This window comes from Lissotriton vulgaris, chromosome 11 (genome assembly GCF_964263255.1).
Source record: "Lissotriton vulgaris chromosome 11, aLisVul1.2, whole genome shotgun sequence".
Taxonomy (NCBI): Eukaryota; Metazoa; Chordata; class Amphibia; order Caudata; family Salamandridae; genus Lissotriton; species Lissotriton vulgaris.
This window is the reverse complement of record NC_141699.1, coordinates 1062833013-1062850474: the sequence shown is the minus strand read 5'-3', so window position 1 is coordinate 1062850474 and position 17462 is coordinate 1062833013. Positions and strand designations below refer to the sequence as shown.

The following is a 17462-nucleotide window of genomic DNA, read 5'->3' as shown; positions in this document are numbered from 1 at the left end:
CGGTGTGAGTGGCGCATGCGCAGAGGACTCTACCCTCGTTGCCAACTGTAACTTCCCTTGTCGTGGTGGGGGCCCCCCTTTCCACTCGACGCCATCTTAAAGGTCGTCCGAGTTCCCGTGTGAGGTATCTGTAGGAAGGACAGCGTGGACTCCCCCCCCATCCCCACACTCTCTATCCGCCGTCGCGGATATCCGGCCCCCGGGAAATTAATAGGAGGGGCATATAGCCGCCTCCCCCCTGGGAGGGGCCTATGGCCGTCTCCCCTTAGGCGACCCATCCTTAGTGGGTGCCGCCTCCCCGTGGGAGGGGCCAATGGCCGCCTCCCCCCGGGCGCTCCCATCCATTCTGGGTGGCGCCCCCCTCTAGGGACCTTGAAATTACTGCTCACCGATCATGACCTTACCGCCACAGGCCGGATAGTTGACCGACTATCCGGCCCCCCCTACTCCTCCTAAAGGTCATGCTTCCTCAAACCCCTTAGCCATGCTATGAAGTCTCCTATGAGTAAATCATTCCCCTCCCTGGACAGGTGAACCCCATCATTCAGATACATGAGATCGCCCCGAATACACCCGTGAGGAATGCTATGCAACTGTGAAGAGCGAAACAATTTACCAACTTTATTGTTAACCCTTTTCACCGAATGGTTCAGTGCTGACACCGAAAGGCCCCCCGCCATACCTTCCTAGGAATCATGTGAGACCAGGCGATCGTGCACCCCGGGATTCTTTTAGCCAACCAGCTAACAGCAGACAGAATTTGTTCAAAAAACACTCGTCTACCCAGTGCCACCAAGTCATTGCCCCCCAGGTGTACTATGACTACAGATGGCGGTGACCTTTGCCGCCCTAAGAGACCCTCAACAAATGACTCGAATTGGTCAAAACAGAGCCCGCCCTTCCCATGGAAGGCCACTCTGTACCCGTATTCCCCAGCTGCGCGAGTCGCGTCACCTGCTTTGAATACGTCCCCGGCTCGCCTCACGTATGAGTGGCCCACGATCCATACCACTTTCTCTCTAGACGGTGATCCATGACTGCTGATCTCCTGGTACTGGGTCGACTGCCAATTCCGCCCCGCGTGACAGGCTCGCGAAACTGTAATTAAAACAAAAGACAAGAAGCGTGAGTGCATGTCAATTGATCTTTACAACATGTGCAATCGCACATACCTTTTGAAGCAATTCGAGAACCATCGTCCCAACTGTTTTACTTCATCCGTACTCTGACCCCTGGCTGTAGCCTCAGTAGCAGCCCCTATCCTAAAGGAGTGGGTCCCAAAATCGCACGGGTCTATGCCTGCAGCAGCGATTGTCAGTGCTAGCACCCTCTGGAACTGAAACCTCGTCAGTGGGGTGCCATCGTTGTGCCTCAGCAAACTCCCCCCCCCATGTAGCCGCCCTTAGTGCCAAGTATTCCTCTATACACATTATCGGGCACGTGGGGGACCCTCGCGCGCGCTGCACAACAACACTATTTCCCATAGCCCCTTGGTCGGTCTTGGACCTGGCTATCACGACCACCATCGAATCACCCCTAATTTGGACGTGATCCCTGCACAATCCTCCCTCAATGTCTTTCTTATTCCTTGCGACCAGTTCGCTCAGCCGCATAGCCCCATGGAACGCTAATGCGAAAGCTGCCCGGAACAGAACTGGTTCGAATTGGGAGGAGCATGTCTCATCTAGTTTCGCTATGAGTAGGGACAACCTATCTAAGCCAATCGGGCGCCTCACATCTTGCTTGCGACCCTCGAGGCGCTGCCAGCCGCGAAGGGCTTTTTTCACCAAAAAGGAACCCGTTGGGTCTTTTATGCCATGCACCTGCGCCATGAATGAAATGGCCGCCCCATGCCTATTGGCCGTTGCCGCTGATCGGCCTTCTCTGTGCAGTGCTACCAGGAACCCCAGGAAGGATTCCTCCTGACCCCAGTTCTGAGTCCCTGTCGGACCCAAAAATGTACAATAGGAACGAAACGCTCCTTCGTATGCCTTCCTCGTCCTGGGGGCTAGGCTTGCTGCCACGAGGTCTTGTAGTCCGGGGCACCGATTAGCCAAAGTGCTTCGGGAATGGTGCCGCCACTAGGTCCGCTGTAGGTAGATAACCCCTGAACGCCTGCATATGTGAACGAGAGAGTGCATCAGCCGCATGATTCAGTACACCCGGCACATGTTTCGCCCTGAACTGTACATTCAGTCTCATGCAAAGCATCACAACTTCCTTCAACAATCTCAAGATCCATTTGCAGCACGCTGCCTGTTGGTTAATGCATTCGACAACAGTCATATTATCAGACCAAAACACCACTGAGCGGTCTCTGAAATCGTCTGGCCATGCCATCAGAGCCACAAAAATGGGGAATAGCTCCAGGAACCCAATGTTACTTGTGGGACCGCTGGAGTGCCACCACGCCGGCCATGTTTGCGCCGACCATCGATTACCAAAAATGGCGCCAAATCCCACGCTCCCCGCTGAGTCAGTCCACAGACCTAGCTCATCTGAAGACGCCGGCGGCTTGTTCCACACTACTCGACCGTTGAAGTCCGCCAGAAATGCCAACCAAATGCGCATATCCTGGCACACCTCTGCAGACAGTCTCGTACGGAGGTGTCCTTCTTTGTGACCAACCATAGCTTGTGCAATAGAGCGTGAGAAGGGGCGGGCCATTGGTATCACTCTCAAGGCAAAGTTAAGCTGACCCACTGTTTGTTGCAACTGGTGCAGGGTCACCTTCTCCCTACCAAGGCATAGCTTCAAGGAAGCCCTAAACTTGGCCACCTTTCCCATCGGCAAACGGAAACATCCCTCCACAGAATCGAGCTCAATTCCCAGAAACTCCAGTGAATTAGATGGTCCAACCGTCTTACCTGGTGCCAATAGAACTCCAAACTCCCTCATGAGGATGCAGAAGTCGTTCAGCGCCTGCGCACATTTCGTATCGCCGGCTGCTCCCAAAAACAAGAAGTCGTCGAGATAATGCATAACATGCCTATGCCCTGTGGCCTCGGTGAATGCCCACTCTAAAAAACAACTGAACATTTCAAAATAGGCACAAGAAATGGAGCAACCCATCGGCATGCATTTATCCATGTAATAACTCCCTTGGAATGCAAAACCTAGCAAACGCTGATCCTGCGGGTGTACCGGGAGCAACCGGAACGCCGACTCGATATCTGATTTCGCCATCAGCGCCCCGGGGCCCAGGCGATTCAGCATGGCCACGGCCTCATCGAACGATGCGTACCGCACCGAACAGACTTCTGGGTCAATGGCCTCGTTCACCGAGGAACCCCTTGGAGCAGACAGGTTATGAATAAGCCTAAACTCACCTGGGTCTTTCTTCGGGACAACCCCTAACGGGGAACAGATGAAATCCACCACCGGTGGGCGATGAAAAGGCCCTGCCACTCGCCCTAAGCTGACTTCTTTCGCAATCTTTCTCTCTACCACACTTGGGTTATGTTGCGCCGATACTGGTTTTTACAAAAGGAGTCCCCTCGAAAATCCCCCGCCGGGATGTGGAAGCCGTGCAAGAATCCCTTCCTCAACACCCCAGCGGAGACATGATCAGGGTATTTGTTCAACCAAGGAGTCATAGCCATGAGATCAACGGATGTAGGCAATTGGTCACAACGTTTTACCTTACTCCTGCTTGGACCCTCCCTTTCCTCCCGTCCCGTTATTTTTTGATCTACATGAACTCTCCGGGTGTGAGGAATTCCCACAGCCCGCACACACATGCTTGAACCTACATGTTCCTTGCGGTCTGTTACAGTTGCCTCGATTGAAGCCCCAACAGACCCCCCGCTTGCCCCATTCCCGCCGGTTTTCGGCTGGTGATCGCCACCGGCGCCTGCTCGAAAGGGCACCGCAGGCTTTTGGCGGACGACCCCCGACCCACTCCCGCCTGGCGAGGACGTACCTGCCGCCCCTGGCAGGAGCTGCTTATGCCATGAGACCGAGTCGAGGCAGTCCCATGTCAGAGAGGCATCATATTCTTTCGCTTTTCGGAATTTCATGTCATAACCTTTCCATTCCTCTGCCTCATACATTGCATAAAAATCCATAATACGAGTTTGATAGCAAGACAGTTCAGTTAACACCTCGGGTTTACGTTCCCCCATAACTGCAGTAAATAATGCAAAGGCCTTCGTCCAATTCGTTATCGTTTCATCCACCCTGAATTCTGCCATCTTGGCGCGCCACACGCTCGGGTGCCACAAATCTTTCTGCGTTTTAGCATATTCCATCTCGCGATGGTCAGTTAATAATGAAAACATATTGACATTTTTGTCTCCCCATATTAACTCTTTTGTGGCCATAGGGATGTGCTGTGCCACCTTCTCCCGCCTTGAGGGTAATGAGCCCTCCCCTGCCATTGGCAAAGCGAGCTTACCCGGTTCCGTTGGTGTTCCCGCCGTTTTCTCGTGACCAACTGCAGGTCCCACCGGTGCCACTGTGGGGAAACAAGAGGAAGATTCGCCTTTGCGGCATCTCTCGACTGCCGCAATTGCTCGATTAGTAGTTTGGCCTCTTCGGCCGTGTCTCTCGCTGCCACTGCACCCCCTGCCTTCTTATTGAGCCATGCAGCCAACTGGGTGGCCAATTCAGGAGGCATTTCATCATCGTTAGTAGGGGTAATCACGACCGGGATCGGTTGACCCGCGTCTGGGATTGGTACCGGGTTGTCTGCCGGTGTGACAGGGGCGGCCGGGGGTACCTCTGGGACCGGAACCTCCCCTGAAACCGCCCTCTTCTTGACCCGCTTCCCTCTACCCTCGGGGACGATTCCCGGCAAGTCCGGGCCTATTACCTTCTTAGGGTTACCAGGATTGCTCAGTGCAGCCAGTTGTTTTTTTACCTCCGCCAAACCTCGACCGATCGATTTGGACTTGTCCGAGTTTCCGGTCCATGCAAGCCATCCGGTTCGAAAACAGGCGTAGCACCTTATCCGTCTCGGAACCCTTTTCTGCTTTCTTGCCAGCCATGGTTTCGAGTATCCGCTCCTAGACGATCAACGAGGTCCTGGACTCTTCGACGTCGAATGACTGAAAGAGAAACACAAGAATTATAAGTTCTCAAAATTGCTGCTTGTTCCGTCGAGGGCTCACGAGCAATGGGTTGGTGCAGCCTTCAGAGCACTCTACCTACATACCTGGGCACCAATATACGGAGCTAAGCATAGTATTTCTATAGCGACCATCACTGTATTGTGGTAGTTAATATTCTGAATGCAGTATTTGGACATGGTGATAGTTACGACGTGGTATAACATCATTTATTATATGTGATGCGGAAATGCATTGAATGGGCCAATCGATGTGCGATCAGTGAAATGAATAAAGTGATAAGGAAGATTGAGATAGAATGCAGGATTGAGAAAGTTACTGTAAGACATGGGCAGCACATGCAATAGATTTATGTAAGGGGTGGCTGAAGGGATTTGCAGCCACATGCATCATTGTAGGAATTTGCGATTCCTAAATTGCGAAAATTAAGGAATCGGAATTTAGGAATCACAAATTCCTATGCATCAAGAAATCGCAAAAGTTTTAGCGATTTCTTAATTTTCCTTATTTGCGATTCCTTAATTGCGAATCGCAAATAAGGAAACGCTTTACATTGATTCCTATGGCCCTAGAGGCCCATAGGAATCAATGGGAAGACATTCTCATTTTGCGAATTCGCAATTAAGGAATCGCAAAATGAGAATGCAATTTCAAGGGTGCATCCCTGGAATGTCACGTAAGTACATTTTACTCACACACATGTCCCAAGGGCATGTGTGTGTGTAACATGTAAGTTTCAAAAATGCATTTATTTGCATTTTTGAAACTTTTCACAAATTACCATGAAGGTTTACTTCATGGTAATTTTTCCCTTCAAAATTGCGAATTCGCAAATTAAAATTAATCATGCATAGCATTTAAGAAATCTCAAAATTTGCGATTCCTTAAATGCTATCGCAATTTGAGAAATCACAAAAAATTGCGAATTCTTAAATTGCGATACATGAGAAATAAATGATGCATCCCAAAAAGTGATTTTGGAATCGCAAACGGCCAAATTTTGCGATTCGCACCTATTGCGATTCCAAAATCGCTTGATGCATGTGCCTGTTGGGCCTTTGGGAAGTAAAATATCGTCTGTAAGCTGAATACAGGGAGCACAAGGAAGGAATAGGATCTGATGGCTTAGTGTTGAGTGGCTTAGCGCTGGTTCCGGTGGCTTAGTAAACTAATGCATCCCCTGTAAGGGCCTGTGTTCGACCTCATGCTCACAGATTCAAATCCCAGTGTGTCCACTCAGCCTTTCATTCTCTTGAGGTGGAAAAAATTAGTAACATTGAGTTGGGTCTTTAAAGAACCTCTAGTTTGTAAGAAGGTGTCCAAGCAGAAAGGTATTGCCATGTTTATGTTGAGGGCTGAATATAAGTGTAGGGAACATTATAAAGAGAAAAATGCAGTTCATGTTTATTACCTTAATCTACCACTAACGGAGGGAGATTTCTCCTACCTAGCCAACATAAACCGTGCTCAACATAGATTTATACTATTAAGATTCTGCACTAATTTGATTCCTCTAATGCTTGGCTATCCTGAAGAAACCTATAATCACTCCAATCTAAGCATGTGCCTGTGTGATAATCTTGATTCAGAAAAGGGGGTGGTGATGAACAGAGTGTCTGAATTAAGCAGACCACTCTTACCCAGTCCAAAGATCAGGGCTTGATCCATCACCGTTTTTTAGCTCACTGCACCATCCCAGCTCAGAACCTGGCTACATGCAAATTAGTCTGTCCCTGGCCCAGTGCATCATGGGAACAGGGCAGACCAGACTACCAAGCCAATTCTTATACTGGGAAGGAAACAAGCTTCTGGGGACCGGTTTCTGGCATTTCAGCAGTCTTCAGCCCGGCTTGCTTGAATCCTGATGGTGCAGTGAGCAAGGGACTCATGTCTGAGTATACCCTTCCACGCTTATGGTGGACAAAATGATTCAGAAAAGGGGGTGGTGATGAACAGAGTGTCTGAATTAAGCAGACCACTCTTACCCAGTCCAAAGATCAGGGCTTGATCCATCACCGTTATTTAGCTCACTGCACCATCCCAGCTCAGAACCTGGCTATATGCAAATTAGTCTGACCTTGGCCCAGTGCATCATGGGAACAGGGCAGACCGAACTACCAAGCCAATTCTTATACTGGGAAGGAAACAAGCTTTCGGGGACCGGTTTCTGGCATTTCAGCCGTCTTCGGCCAGGCTTGCTTGAATCCTGATGGTGCAGTGAGCAAGGGACTCATGTCCGAGTATACCCTTCCACGCTTATGGTGGACAAAATGATTCAGAAAAGGGGGTGGTGATGAACAGAGTGTCTGAATTAAGCAGACCACTCTTACCCAGTCCAAAGCTCAGGGCTTGATCCATCACCGTTTTTTAGGTCACTGCACCATCCCAGCTCAGAACCTGGCTACATGCAAATTAGTCTGTCCCTGGCCCAGTGCATCATTGGAACAGGGCAGACCAGACTACCAAGCCAATTCTTATACTGGGAAGGAAACAAGCTTCCGGGGACCGGTTTCTGGCATTTCAGCTGTCTTCGGCCCGGCTTACTTGAATCCTGATGGTGCAGTGAGCAAGGGACTCATGTCTGAGTATACCCTTCCACGCTTATGGTGGACAAAATGATTCAGAAAAGGGGGTGGTGATGAACAGAGTGTCTGAATTAAGCAGACCACTCTTACCCAGTCCAAAGATCAGGGCTTGATCCATCACCGTTTTTTAGCTCACTGCACCATCCCAGCTCAGAACCTGGCTACATGCAAATTAGTCTGTCCCTGGCCCAGTGCATCATGGGAACAGGGCAGACCAGACTACCAAGCCAATTCTTATACTGTGACGGATCAAGCCCTGATCTTTGGACTGGGTAAGAGTGGTCTGCTTAATTCAGACACTCTGTTCATCACCACCCCCTTTTCTGAATCATTTGTGTGATAATCTTATCACCCCAAACTAAACAGCACTTTGTTTTATTCTGCGGGCTCTATGAGAGCCAAAGGAACGCCTATCTGAAATCAATTTTAAAGAAAATGGGCTTTAAGCAGTGTCAGGTAGCACTGCTTTTTCTAAAAACATTGCCCGACCCTTTGGTTTGCTACTCTGTAGCAACATTCTTATGGGCTTGCATGAGGAAAATGAAGGGGGTGACATGTAGCCCACTGAGTATGATCAATAATCATAATGTAACTAGACCCGTGATATGAAATGTTTTACTTATTATATTTTTTATGCATTCTCTTTTTATTCCAGGACTGTGAAGACATATTTGTAATTTCAAATGATAATATTTTGTAATAATATCTTTTTTTATCAATGTATTTACGTGTACTTTTATGGTCATTTTTATTATGATCAAATAAAGATGATGATGATGATGATGATGATGATGATGATGATGAGTTGGGTAACAATAAACATCTGTTATTCAGCGCCAAGATACCCCTGGTGAACGTGTGCTTTATAAATACGTTATTTTATGAGAATAGTAAAGGCCGGTACGGGACTCATACATTTAGTGGAAAAGTTGAACAGCTATTTTACCATGGTTGATAAATTGATGGACAGCATAGAAACTGTTATTTGATAAGTAGATGAAGGCCACGATAGTTATAATCTTGATAAATAGGAACATAAAGATAAAGACAATGATGAGGCCTATCTAGCATTCACAATTGCGACTAGTCTTGCGACACAGAGACCACATGACAGCCAACTTTGACCTTGTATATTGGAGAAGAGTTGAATATTTAGAGCCTGTAGAGATTGTGCTAATTGGAAATTGTCAATTTTCAAACAAAATATCGAATCTGGCAAGAATCTCACTTCATAAATTTCCCCCACCCACCTATACCCGTGCTGGAGGAAAGTCCACAGGTGCATTTCACGCTACAATGTAGCATTTTCTAGTAAATAGAGGGTTTCAGATTGTTACCCACTCCTAAACAAGTACTAAGATATTTGGAAATCTTTCATTTATTTAGTGTGGTTCAGTGTATGTGTGGAAGGATCCGATACTGTGCATGGGTTGTACTGTTCTGAAATGTGAGGCTTTAAATTGTAAATTATGAAAACTGGAAAAACTGTAGGTGAATGTGAGACCCTATTAAAAAAGTGAACATTTATTTTTTCTGCCCTTTCTTGAAACAGATGTGGACTAATGAAGAGTTAATGAATGACATGAGTAAAGTCTATGGATTTCAAAGGTAAAACTTTTTTCTTCTGTATAACATTGGTCCCATCACTGGGCACTAACCCATAGTTACAGATCTTTCTAAATATGGGTTTGTGTCAAAATGCAAGGGTGGATGCACGTAAATGCCCATGCACCCCCAAGCAATGACTACTTGACGCATGGTAAACAAGGCAGTGCTATGTTGAAGGACTGGGTTTTTCTAAGACCCAGCGGTGCCAGGGATAACACCTAAAACCTTTGTGGGTAACCTGTTCCGGCGTACAAATGACAGAGACACGGGACACTTCCTTCGGCGTCAAAGATTCGAGGTTTATTACTGCAGGGAACACAGAAGTCACAGGAAGTACAACGTGTGCAAGTTCGAGGAGTCTGCTTCAAATTGTATCTGTGGATCGCTCTTCTTATACAGTTTTTGGGCATAGGATAACATGGTGCACAAAGGATTACAACCTGGTTCCCATCGTAAAGATCATAAGGGGGTCGCTTTCATGTATTCAGGGCCCGGAACATAATTACAGTAGCATTTGGCAGTTCCCAACTGTAAAAGTACATCTTCCCACCATTAGTACATTCCGTTCGGCAGTAAACGAATCAAGGAAGAGACAGAAACAGGTGCAGAGGAAGATGAGAACAGTGAACAAATCGAAGAGGGTGAAAAAAAGGGGTGGTATCAGGAAACACGAGTTGCAGGCATCAAAGGGAACGTGCCTAATGAATGCACAACTGAGACAATAGACCGGCACGGCAAGATGAGCCTCGAGCAGGGCCATCTGCCTTACAGTGTCATCCCCCTTATCATAAAGACACCTTCAAAGGAACACGTGTCTTCCGCAAAGTTTGGGAATCCCAGGGTCGCGAAGCAGACAGCGTCCGCTCGCTGGCTACTTGAGGGCAAGAAACAAAATGGATGCCGTATCTAAGATGGAACCCGTGGGTTCAGATGAAGAAACCCACGAAACAAACGAACGGTTTAGGCTAGGACAGCAAAAACGCGTACACCCACTAAACTCGTCATTTGCGGTTCATAGATACCAGACTCGACCATATTCGTGCGAGTCAAAAACACCACTTACAATTGTCACGGAACCTCAATGTGCTGCATTAAAATACTTTTCTTTTTACCTATCTATGCAAATCTGCACAAATCCCGATTAGCATAATTTTGTAAATCTGACCATGGGTTTTGTGTCAGGGCTGCGCCAAACAAAAGTGAGTGTTATGTTACTGAGAAACTCCACACTATGGCTTGCCTTCAAGGAACCTGTAGATTTTGATCCACAAGTCACGTGCTGCAGGCCAAGCTCATTCTCGCGGGCAGTGCATAATTTTTCCACATTAATAAGTGCTGGGGCCCAATATTTTTCGACAGTGCCAATACCAAAGCTGTCAAGTTTGTATGCCACCTCAGGCCTCTTTCATCCACCACAATCCATTCCCTGCCCTTTATCTCACGCTTAGAGGTTCTTTTAATCTCTTTTTTCCATTTTCTCTTCTTTCTCTCACTTCTTCTTTTACCCTTTTCTGTCTTTCTCTTTCTTATTCTTGGTCCAAGTCTGATGATGGAAAATAAGTCCCAGTCCCCAAAATTAAGTCCAATTACGCACTGCTTGCAAGCCCTTCCAGGTACTCACTCCTGCATAGCTGAGGTTCAAAAGAAGCGGTGTTCCCCAATGACCTTAGGTCATGCGCTGGTTGTCTTCCACACCATTGTAACTATTTTTAACCGGTACATTTCCTGAAATATATGTCGCTTTGGTTCTGCAAAACGACTCAGATAAAGTTAAAAAGAGGCGAGACACCCCACAACAGTTCCTGTGGGTTCTGACAGAAAACAAAGCTAAGATTGGCCCTGTGTTTTCATATGGGGAAGAGTGGACTGGGAGGACTAACAAAGAAGTATGTGTATTGATGTGATTACTGGTTAGCATGATTCTGTTTCTCCAAGTAGAATATCCTGCATGCATGGTACAGACTAGTGGGCAATGTTACAGGATTTTGCTTCTGAAGAAGGGCCTCTAGCAGAATAAACAAAATGTCCCAATTCTGAGATCCTTCATTTTGGAATCTTTATCCACACAACTGGAAGTTCTACAGGTACTAAAATACATGTTGCACACCAGTACTCAGAGAAAAGTAAACAATTACATGTATTTTAAAAAAATGTCTAGTAAATGTGCCTTTAAAATTTTTAGGAGAAAGGACATTATGGTTATTATCCAAAACAAAGATTGGTAAAGAAAATAGGTAATTCCTAAGACACCTGTCAGCCTCACCACTGCTATTTGTTCCCCTTAGATGGTTGCTGTGAATGGATGTGCGTTGGCCACCATGGAATGACTTTAAACAAGTTTAAAGATGGCTGCCCATTGATGCAGCAGAGGGCTATGGTCAGAGCGCAATAATTTATGAAGAAAGGGGAAGAGCAAATTTGAGGGGTAGAAAGAGGAAGAGAAGTAGCCCCTCATGCATTTCTCTTCACGATTCTGATATAAGCCGGGAAAGGATACGACGTATCCAATCAAAACATTGTAAGATGAAAACGCTCCTTGGGCATTTCGAACTCAAGAATTGGAAGGAAAGATATTGAATCAGAAGCAGTAAACGTAAACAGACAATATGCCCTTGGGGCAGATACAAAGCTCATTCTATGTGTGTATAGTTTATATTGTTTACAGTGGGTCTGTGTTCAAACACACATGAAAAGCAGTCTTTAGGTGAGACCTAAAAGCCACTGAAGTACCTTGTATAAGCCATACAATGACCCTATCTTCAAGAAACTGCCATAAACTCACACATGACCTCTGGGATGACATAGCAAACTGACATCACTGAGGCAGTGACATATTGGACATCATGTAGCAGAGAGAGCCTGTTGTATTTCAATTCACAAACAGGCAGGGTGTAGCTTAATAGACATTAAATTAAGTTATAAGACTATGGAACTACTTTCAAAGGTTAGATGTCCTTGCCTATGCTGCAGCTCTACTCAAGGTTGACCTATATCTTCACAGATATGGACTGCGATTGTAAAGCTACGACACCCTTACCAAGCTGCAGACATTATCTTATTAAAGGCTGGTATTTATGCTCACAAGCAATAGCTATTATTAACATTATGTATTAAATGTCTTTGTAAGGCATCTAGATATTGACACTGTCATTTTCTATGGCCCCTGCACACCTCTTTGCAATTGGAGAGAGACTATGTGGTAGTGCAGCAGTGCTTAATTTGAGCCGGAGGTTTCCAGTGCTCGGCTTCGGCACTTAATTATCAGCACATGCTCCTGTGACAGAGCACCACATGGTGGCACTGTCTAAGGTGAGCACAACAGCCTTGTTTATTACGTCAAATGGCATTGAAAATGAATAATACCAGCCTCTCACGACATTAATGTAGCTTTGCGTGGCCTGAAATAGTCTGAATTGTCACACTTGCGGGAGTGTGATGGTTAGGTGATATGTTGGTATTGTCATTGTCAGTGCTGGCAGGGGCAAGGCATGGTGCGGGCTGCAGTGGCCTTCCAATAAGAGTGCTGGCACTTCATTTACAGATTAGGCACTGTAGTGCATAATGCACTTTGTGAGAAACCAGGATGCGTCTAAGTAAACAACATGTTGAATGGAGCCACAGGACTCTTATGATGTTTGGATGTGATGGCGGCCATTATGAAACTACAGAGAATAAGCACTTCAGAGCATCCTTGGTAGGCAAATTGAGAGATTGTTGCTGTAGTCAGCAGGTGCGCCGACACAGGTAAGAGCAGTGGGGTGTGGCGGGCCTGGGCGGGGAAGGGGGGTCGACAGACGACAGGAGAAGGAAAATAAAATAAAAATTAAATAAAAAACACCCCGCCCCGCCCCGCCGCACCACTCTTACCTGTACTGGCCGTGCCTGGCAGTCAGGACCATGCTGCCAGAGGTACTGAAAACCTTTAAGACTGTTTGTAATCCTCTTTTGGAAATACCGGAAGCCTGATCCAAATACAGAGAGATGTTCTTAGGAAAAAAATAGACAAACTGGTATTTCTATAGAACTATTTCGGAGCTAAGCTTTGTGGATTTTATACATGTATGCACTTGCACTATTATTTATCTACCTGAGGAAGGGGAAGGATCCGCACCACTTTCTTCTAATATGGAGTGTAATTACCAAAGCAGCATAAAAAAAGTACAACAGTTTTGAATAATAATAACCACAGTTTAATTGAAAGAAATCTACCTGTAGTCCGGGGGAAGTGCATTCAAAAAAGTAGTTGCCGCTGATCTCAGCGAAACCAGCCGTCCCCTTTAACTGGCAGCAACATCCTTGCTGGGTGTCAAACTGCACCCCAAGAACTCTCCCTATTCCTGCAGACTCGGATGCATGTTTTGAGGGGCTGAGCGCAGTCTCCCAGGCTGAACTTCAGCAGTCAGTGGCAATCAGGTGTTCTTGGCTACCAATTCACCAAGGCAGGCTTTCTCAGCTTTTGTTATGGTACAGGAAACTTCTAAAAGTGTATTTTCACAAAAAGGTTCCATGGCACTGTTGTGACCCTGGAGCTGCAACAGGAAGTCAGCCAACTGACTTTTGGAGTCACTTCCGTTCTTGTATCTGGGACATGGGATGACTTTTCCTTGATCAGGGCAGAGCAGGCAGAGTCCTCTCCTTCCCAGCCCAAGGAACAGCATGGGCAGTACAATTTTTGGTGCTACATCTCTTTGTTGGGCCTTTTTTGGCTGTCTCTCTTGCACAAATGTGATCTGAGGTCTGGGTGCCAGGGGTGGTACTTTTACGCCCAGCTTTCTGGAAAAATGTCAACGCAAATATCTGTGATGTGATGAGACGTATTTCCTTTACTAATGCCAGTTTTACCTGTTTTCCTTATTTTTTTATATGATCACATTTTTTCTGGGGTCTCCATCATTTAATGAATCTCAGTGGATAAAAGAACCTCATGAAAAATACACTTTTTATTCGAAACACAAACAAGAATTTACAATAAAACAAGCGTGTGCTAGCACTTGTCCATCACCTATTAAACGTTGGAAAAGAATGCTCCTTCAAAAAAATATTGGAAATTCTTTTATATCGTAGTTAGCTTCATTTTTAATAATTTTCGTGTTTTTGTGTCTTAGAATTGCGGAGCCGGAGGAACATGCTGGAATTGTGTCTTTTCTCTTCTCATCAGACGCATCCTACCTTACAGGAGAGACTATTGTCGTTGGGGGAGGGTACAAGACAAGACTCTAAAACGAATACAATTTTCATCTTTCTATGCATAACTTGTACAAGTTCTGGACTTTGAACAGGTAGACGCGCACTTTATCAAGTTGTCCCGGATAAGCAGGTAGACAAGTTAAAACAGCTTTCATAAACCTAATCACCTTTCTTGGACACACCTGTTTAACTGCATTATGTAGACACTCTTCATACATATTGTCAGCATTTTTTAAGTTTAAAAAAATATTTTCTCAGCCTGTTTTGCATTAAAACGTTTGTTTGACAGATTTAGTTTAGATGCATGGACTCTGTTTTTGTAACCTCCGTATTGCAGCTAAACTGTCCATACTTCACTGCATGCTGTTCTCCACAGACACCATTGGTATGTGCAGCACTTTCAGAAAGACAGTGATGGAGGTGGAGTGAGTGGTGTAACACATTTTACAATAATGAATTTACAGTTCATGACAATGTATTTGATGCTGTTATTCTTGTACAAAAAAATTGGACTAAACACAAATCATGCTTGCCCGAACTCCGTTTATACTATGCCTTTATATTTATTTATTCTTGGAGCTCATTCTTTCTTAGCAAACCCTACAATATGACATTTATTAGAACATTGGAATGTTGAGAGCACCACTGGAGACAACAACGTGACTCAGAGCAACTAATAGTTGGATGCCTAGGTACTCAAGTGCTTTGCTGTTTCTCCCCTTTCAAGAACATTCTATCCTCGGCAAATGGAAAGTTGTAATACCAAACTCTTAAGGCTATACTGCTTTTTTATTTTACTTTGTATTTTTATATAGCTCAGACTCGACCCAGAGGTATCAGAGCACTTTACATAAGCACCAGTTATGTTACAGAAGGAAATATTCATTTTTGTTAGGCACAGGGAGATTAAGTGACTTGCCCAGAATCACAGGTCGTTGAGCCGACGCCGAGGCTCAAACCCGGTTACCCAGCTTGGAAATGGACCACTCAAGCCACAAGTCCACATCTCCTAAAGGATATCTTTTAACTCCTTGCGTGCTCGTGACGGAACAATTCCGTCACCAGCCACGGTGGGGCTGTGCTGGTAACGGAATGGTTCCGTCACGGTCCGGTCGCCGCGCCTGCGCGCGCTCATTCCGCGCCTGCGCTTATCGTTCCATTGAGCTGGCGGGGCCGTGACGGAACCATTCCATCACAAGCACAGCCCCACCGCAGCACGTGACGGAGTGGTTCCATCATGAGCATGGTGGCGCCGCGCCCCCCCCCACCTGCCCCCCTAGCGCGCGGCAGAATTACCGCCGGCCAAGGGGCTAATTATAGGCCCTTGACTGTGACTCAGGCCTATAACACAGGAAGATGACCTTCAACAACCTTTACATCCCGGGCCAGGAGAGCAATAATTCTATAACATTTGCCTTATTAATGGGTTCATGGCCCTATTTGGCTGATATAAGTGATTGTATTGTGACACCGGTTGCTGTTCAAACTACAACACGCCCTCTAAAAATAAATATATAATTTCCAGTTGATTTGCATGCACAAAGCAAATTAAACAATATATTTTTACATTCATGCTGAGCTTCTAATACCTCTCATATTTAGGGATGAGAAAAAGTCCTCATTCTTAAGTGCCCCATATAAAAAATTAAAACAAATAAAGAATAAACAGCTAAGTGGCTTGCGCATACGTACACTGAAAATATCACAATTTGTGGACTTTAATTGATTAGACTCGCTTGTTATCAAGTTGTTTCAGATAAGCAGGTATTCAAGGTGCAAGTTACTGTGACCTTAAACTATTCATATACGTGTATTTCAAGGTTGCGTGAGTATATTATCCAACAAATTCTCACTCATAACCACGAAAGATAAGACATTTCCATTATTACCAATCTAAATTCTATATCTAAATTCCTTCTTGATATACCTCTGTTTCAATCTTTACTTGCAGCATACGGTCCCCTCTCACAACATTCCTTTTGATAATTTATTTCCCTGGTACTCCTTGGGCTAGCTAAAAATCAAATATTTCCCAATGAAGGTGGAGGGGCTGAAAGACTGTGTTGAGCCTAGTGAGTAGGGGCAGTATAACCCATGCCTTGAGATAATTTCTCTTGTGGCCTAGTCTAGTAAAATCCTGCTCGTCTAGTGGATTCCTGCTCCGGTATTGCCCTCCTGCAGCAATCTACAAGCAGCAACCTACTAGGGAGAAGTAATAGTCAGATCCTTTAGACTACAGCCACTTCATAGCAGGGTAATCATCATTGAAATGAAAGGACATATTTTGGGATGCAGGAAAAGCTGCTCCCATGTAGTGTTTGGTAGGGGCCAGGAAAGGCATCCCCTCTTGTAGCAATGACTTGTTATTTTTTCCCATTAATAATTCCTATTCTTATGAATTTGACCAGCATCAAGTGTTTGGAGAAAATGTGTATGTATATTCAATCTTATGTAACTGCACAAAGCCAACACGAGTTGACAAGTCCAGAATGTTTCAAAAACAAATGAAGGATGGAATGCGGAATAAATCATACATTCACTCCCAGTCAAGAGATCTGGGTTAAATCCATTGTTTTTTTGCTCACCATGCCACCCCAGTTTAGATCCAGCCATATGCAAATCAGTCCTGACCCAGTGCCTCATGGAAACAGTCCAGACCGAACTGCCATGCCGGTCCTCCCTGGACAGAAAAAAAGCATCCTGGGACCGGTTTCTGGCTATTACCCTCCATTATCCAGGCTAACTTGAATCCAGTGGCACAGCGAGCGATGGACCCACGTCTGGGCATACCCATCCCACTTAGGGTGAAAAGTGCTACGCTAACAAATGAGGGACAGAATGCTGAATAACTCATACATTGCCCCCCAGTCAAGAGATCTGGGTTAAATCCATCATTATTTTGCTCACCATGCCACCCCAGTTTAGACTCAGCCATATCCAAATCAGTGTTGACCCTGTGCCTCATGGGAACAGTCCAGACCGAACTAAGGGTCTTATTTATGATCCCTTGCGT

General features: G+C 45.7%; 1 protein-coding gene across 2 annotated transcripts in view; it reads left to right on the top strand.

Moving 5' to 3' along the window:
- The window catches only part of LOC147684075 (dehydrogenase/reductase SDR family member 4-like), a 138236-nt gene extending 123493 nt beyond the window's left edge, over window positions 1–14743 (top strand). For both annotated transcript variants that reach the window (XM_086944429.1, XM_086944428.1), the window contains 2 exons: window positions 9207–9262; window positions 14368–14743. In XM_086944429.1, coding sequence (XP_086800555.1) covers window positions 9207–9262; window positions 14368–14482 — 171 coding nt within the window. In that variant the 3' untranslated portion in view covers window positions 14483–14743. The remainder of the gene's footprint in view (window positions 1–9206; window positions 9263–14367) is intronic.
- Window positions 14744–17462: the final 2719 nt, after the last annotated feature.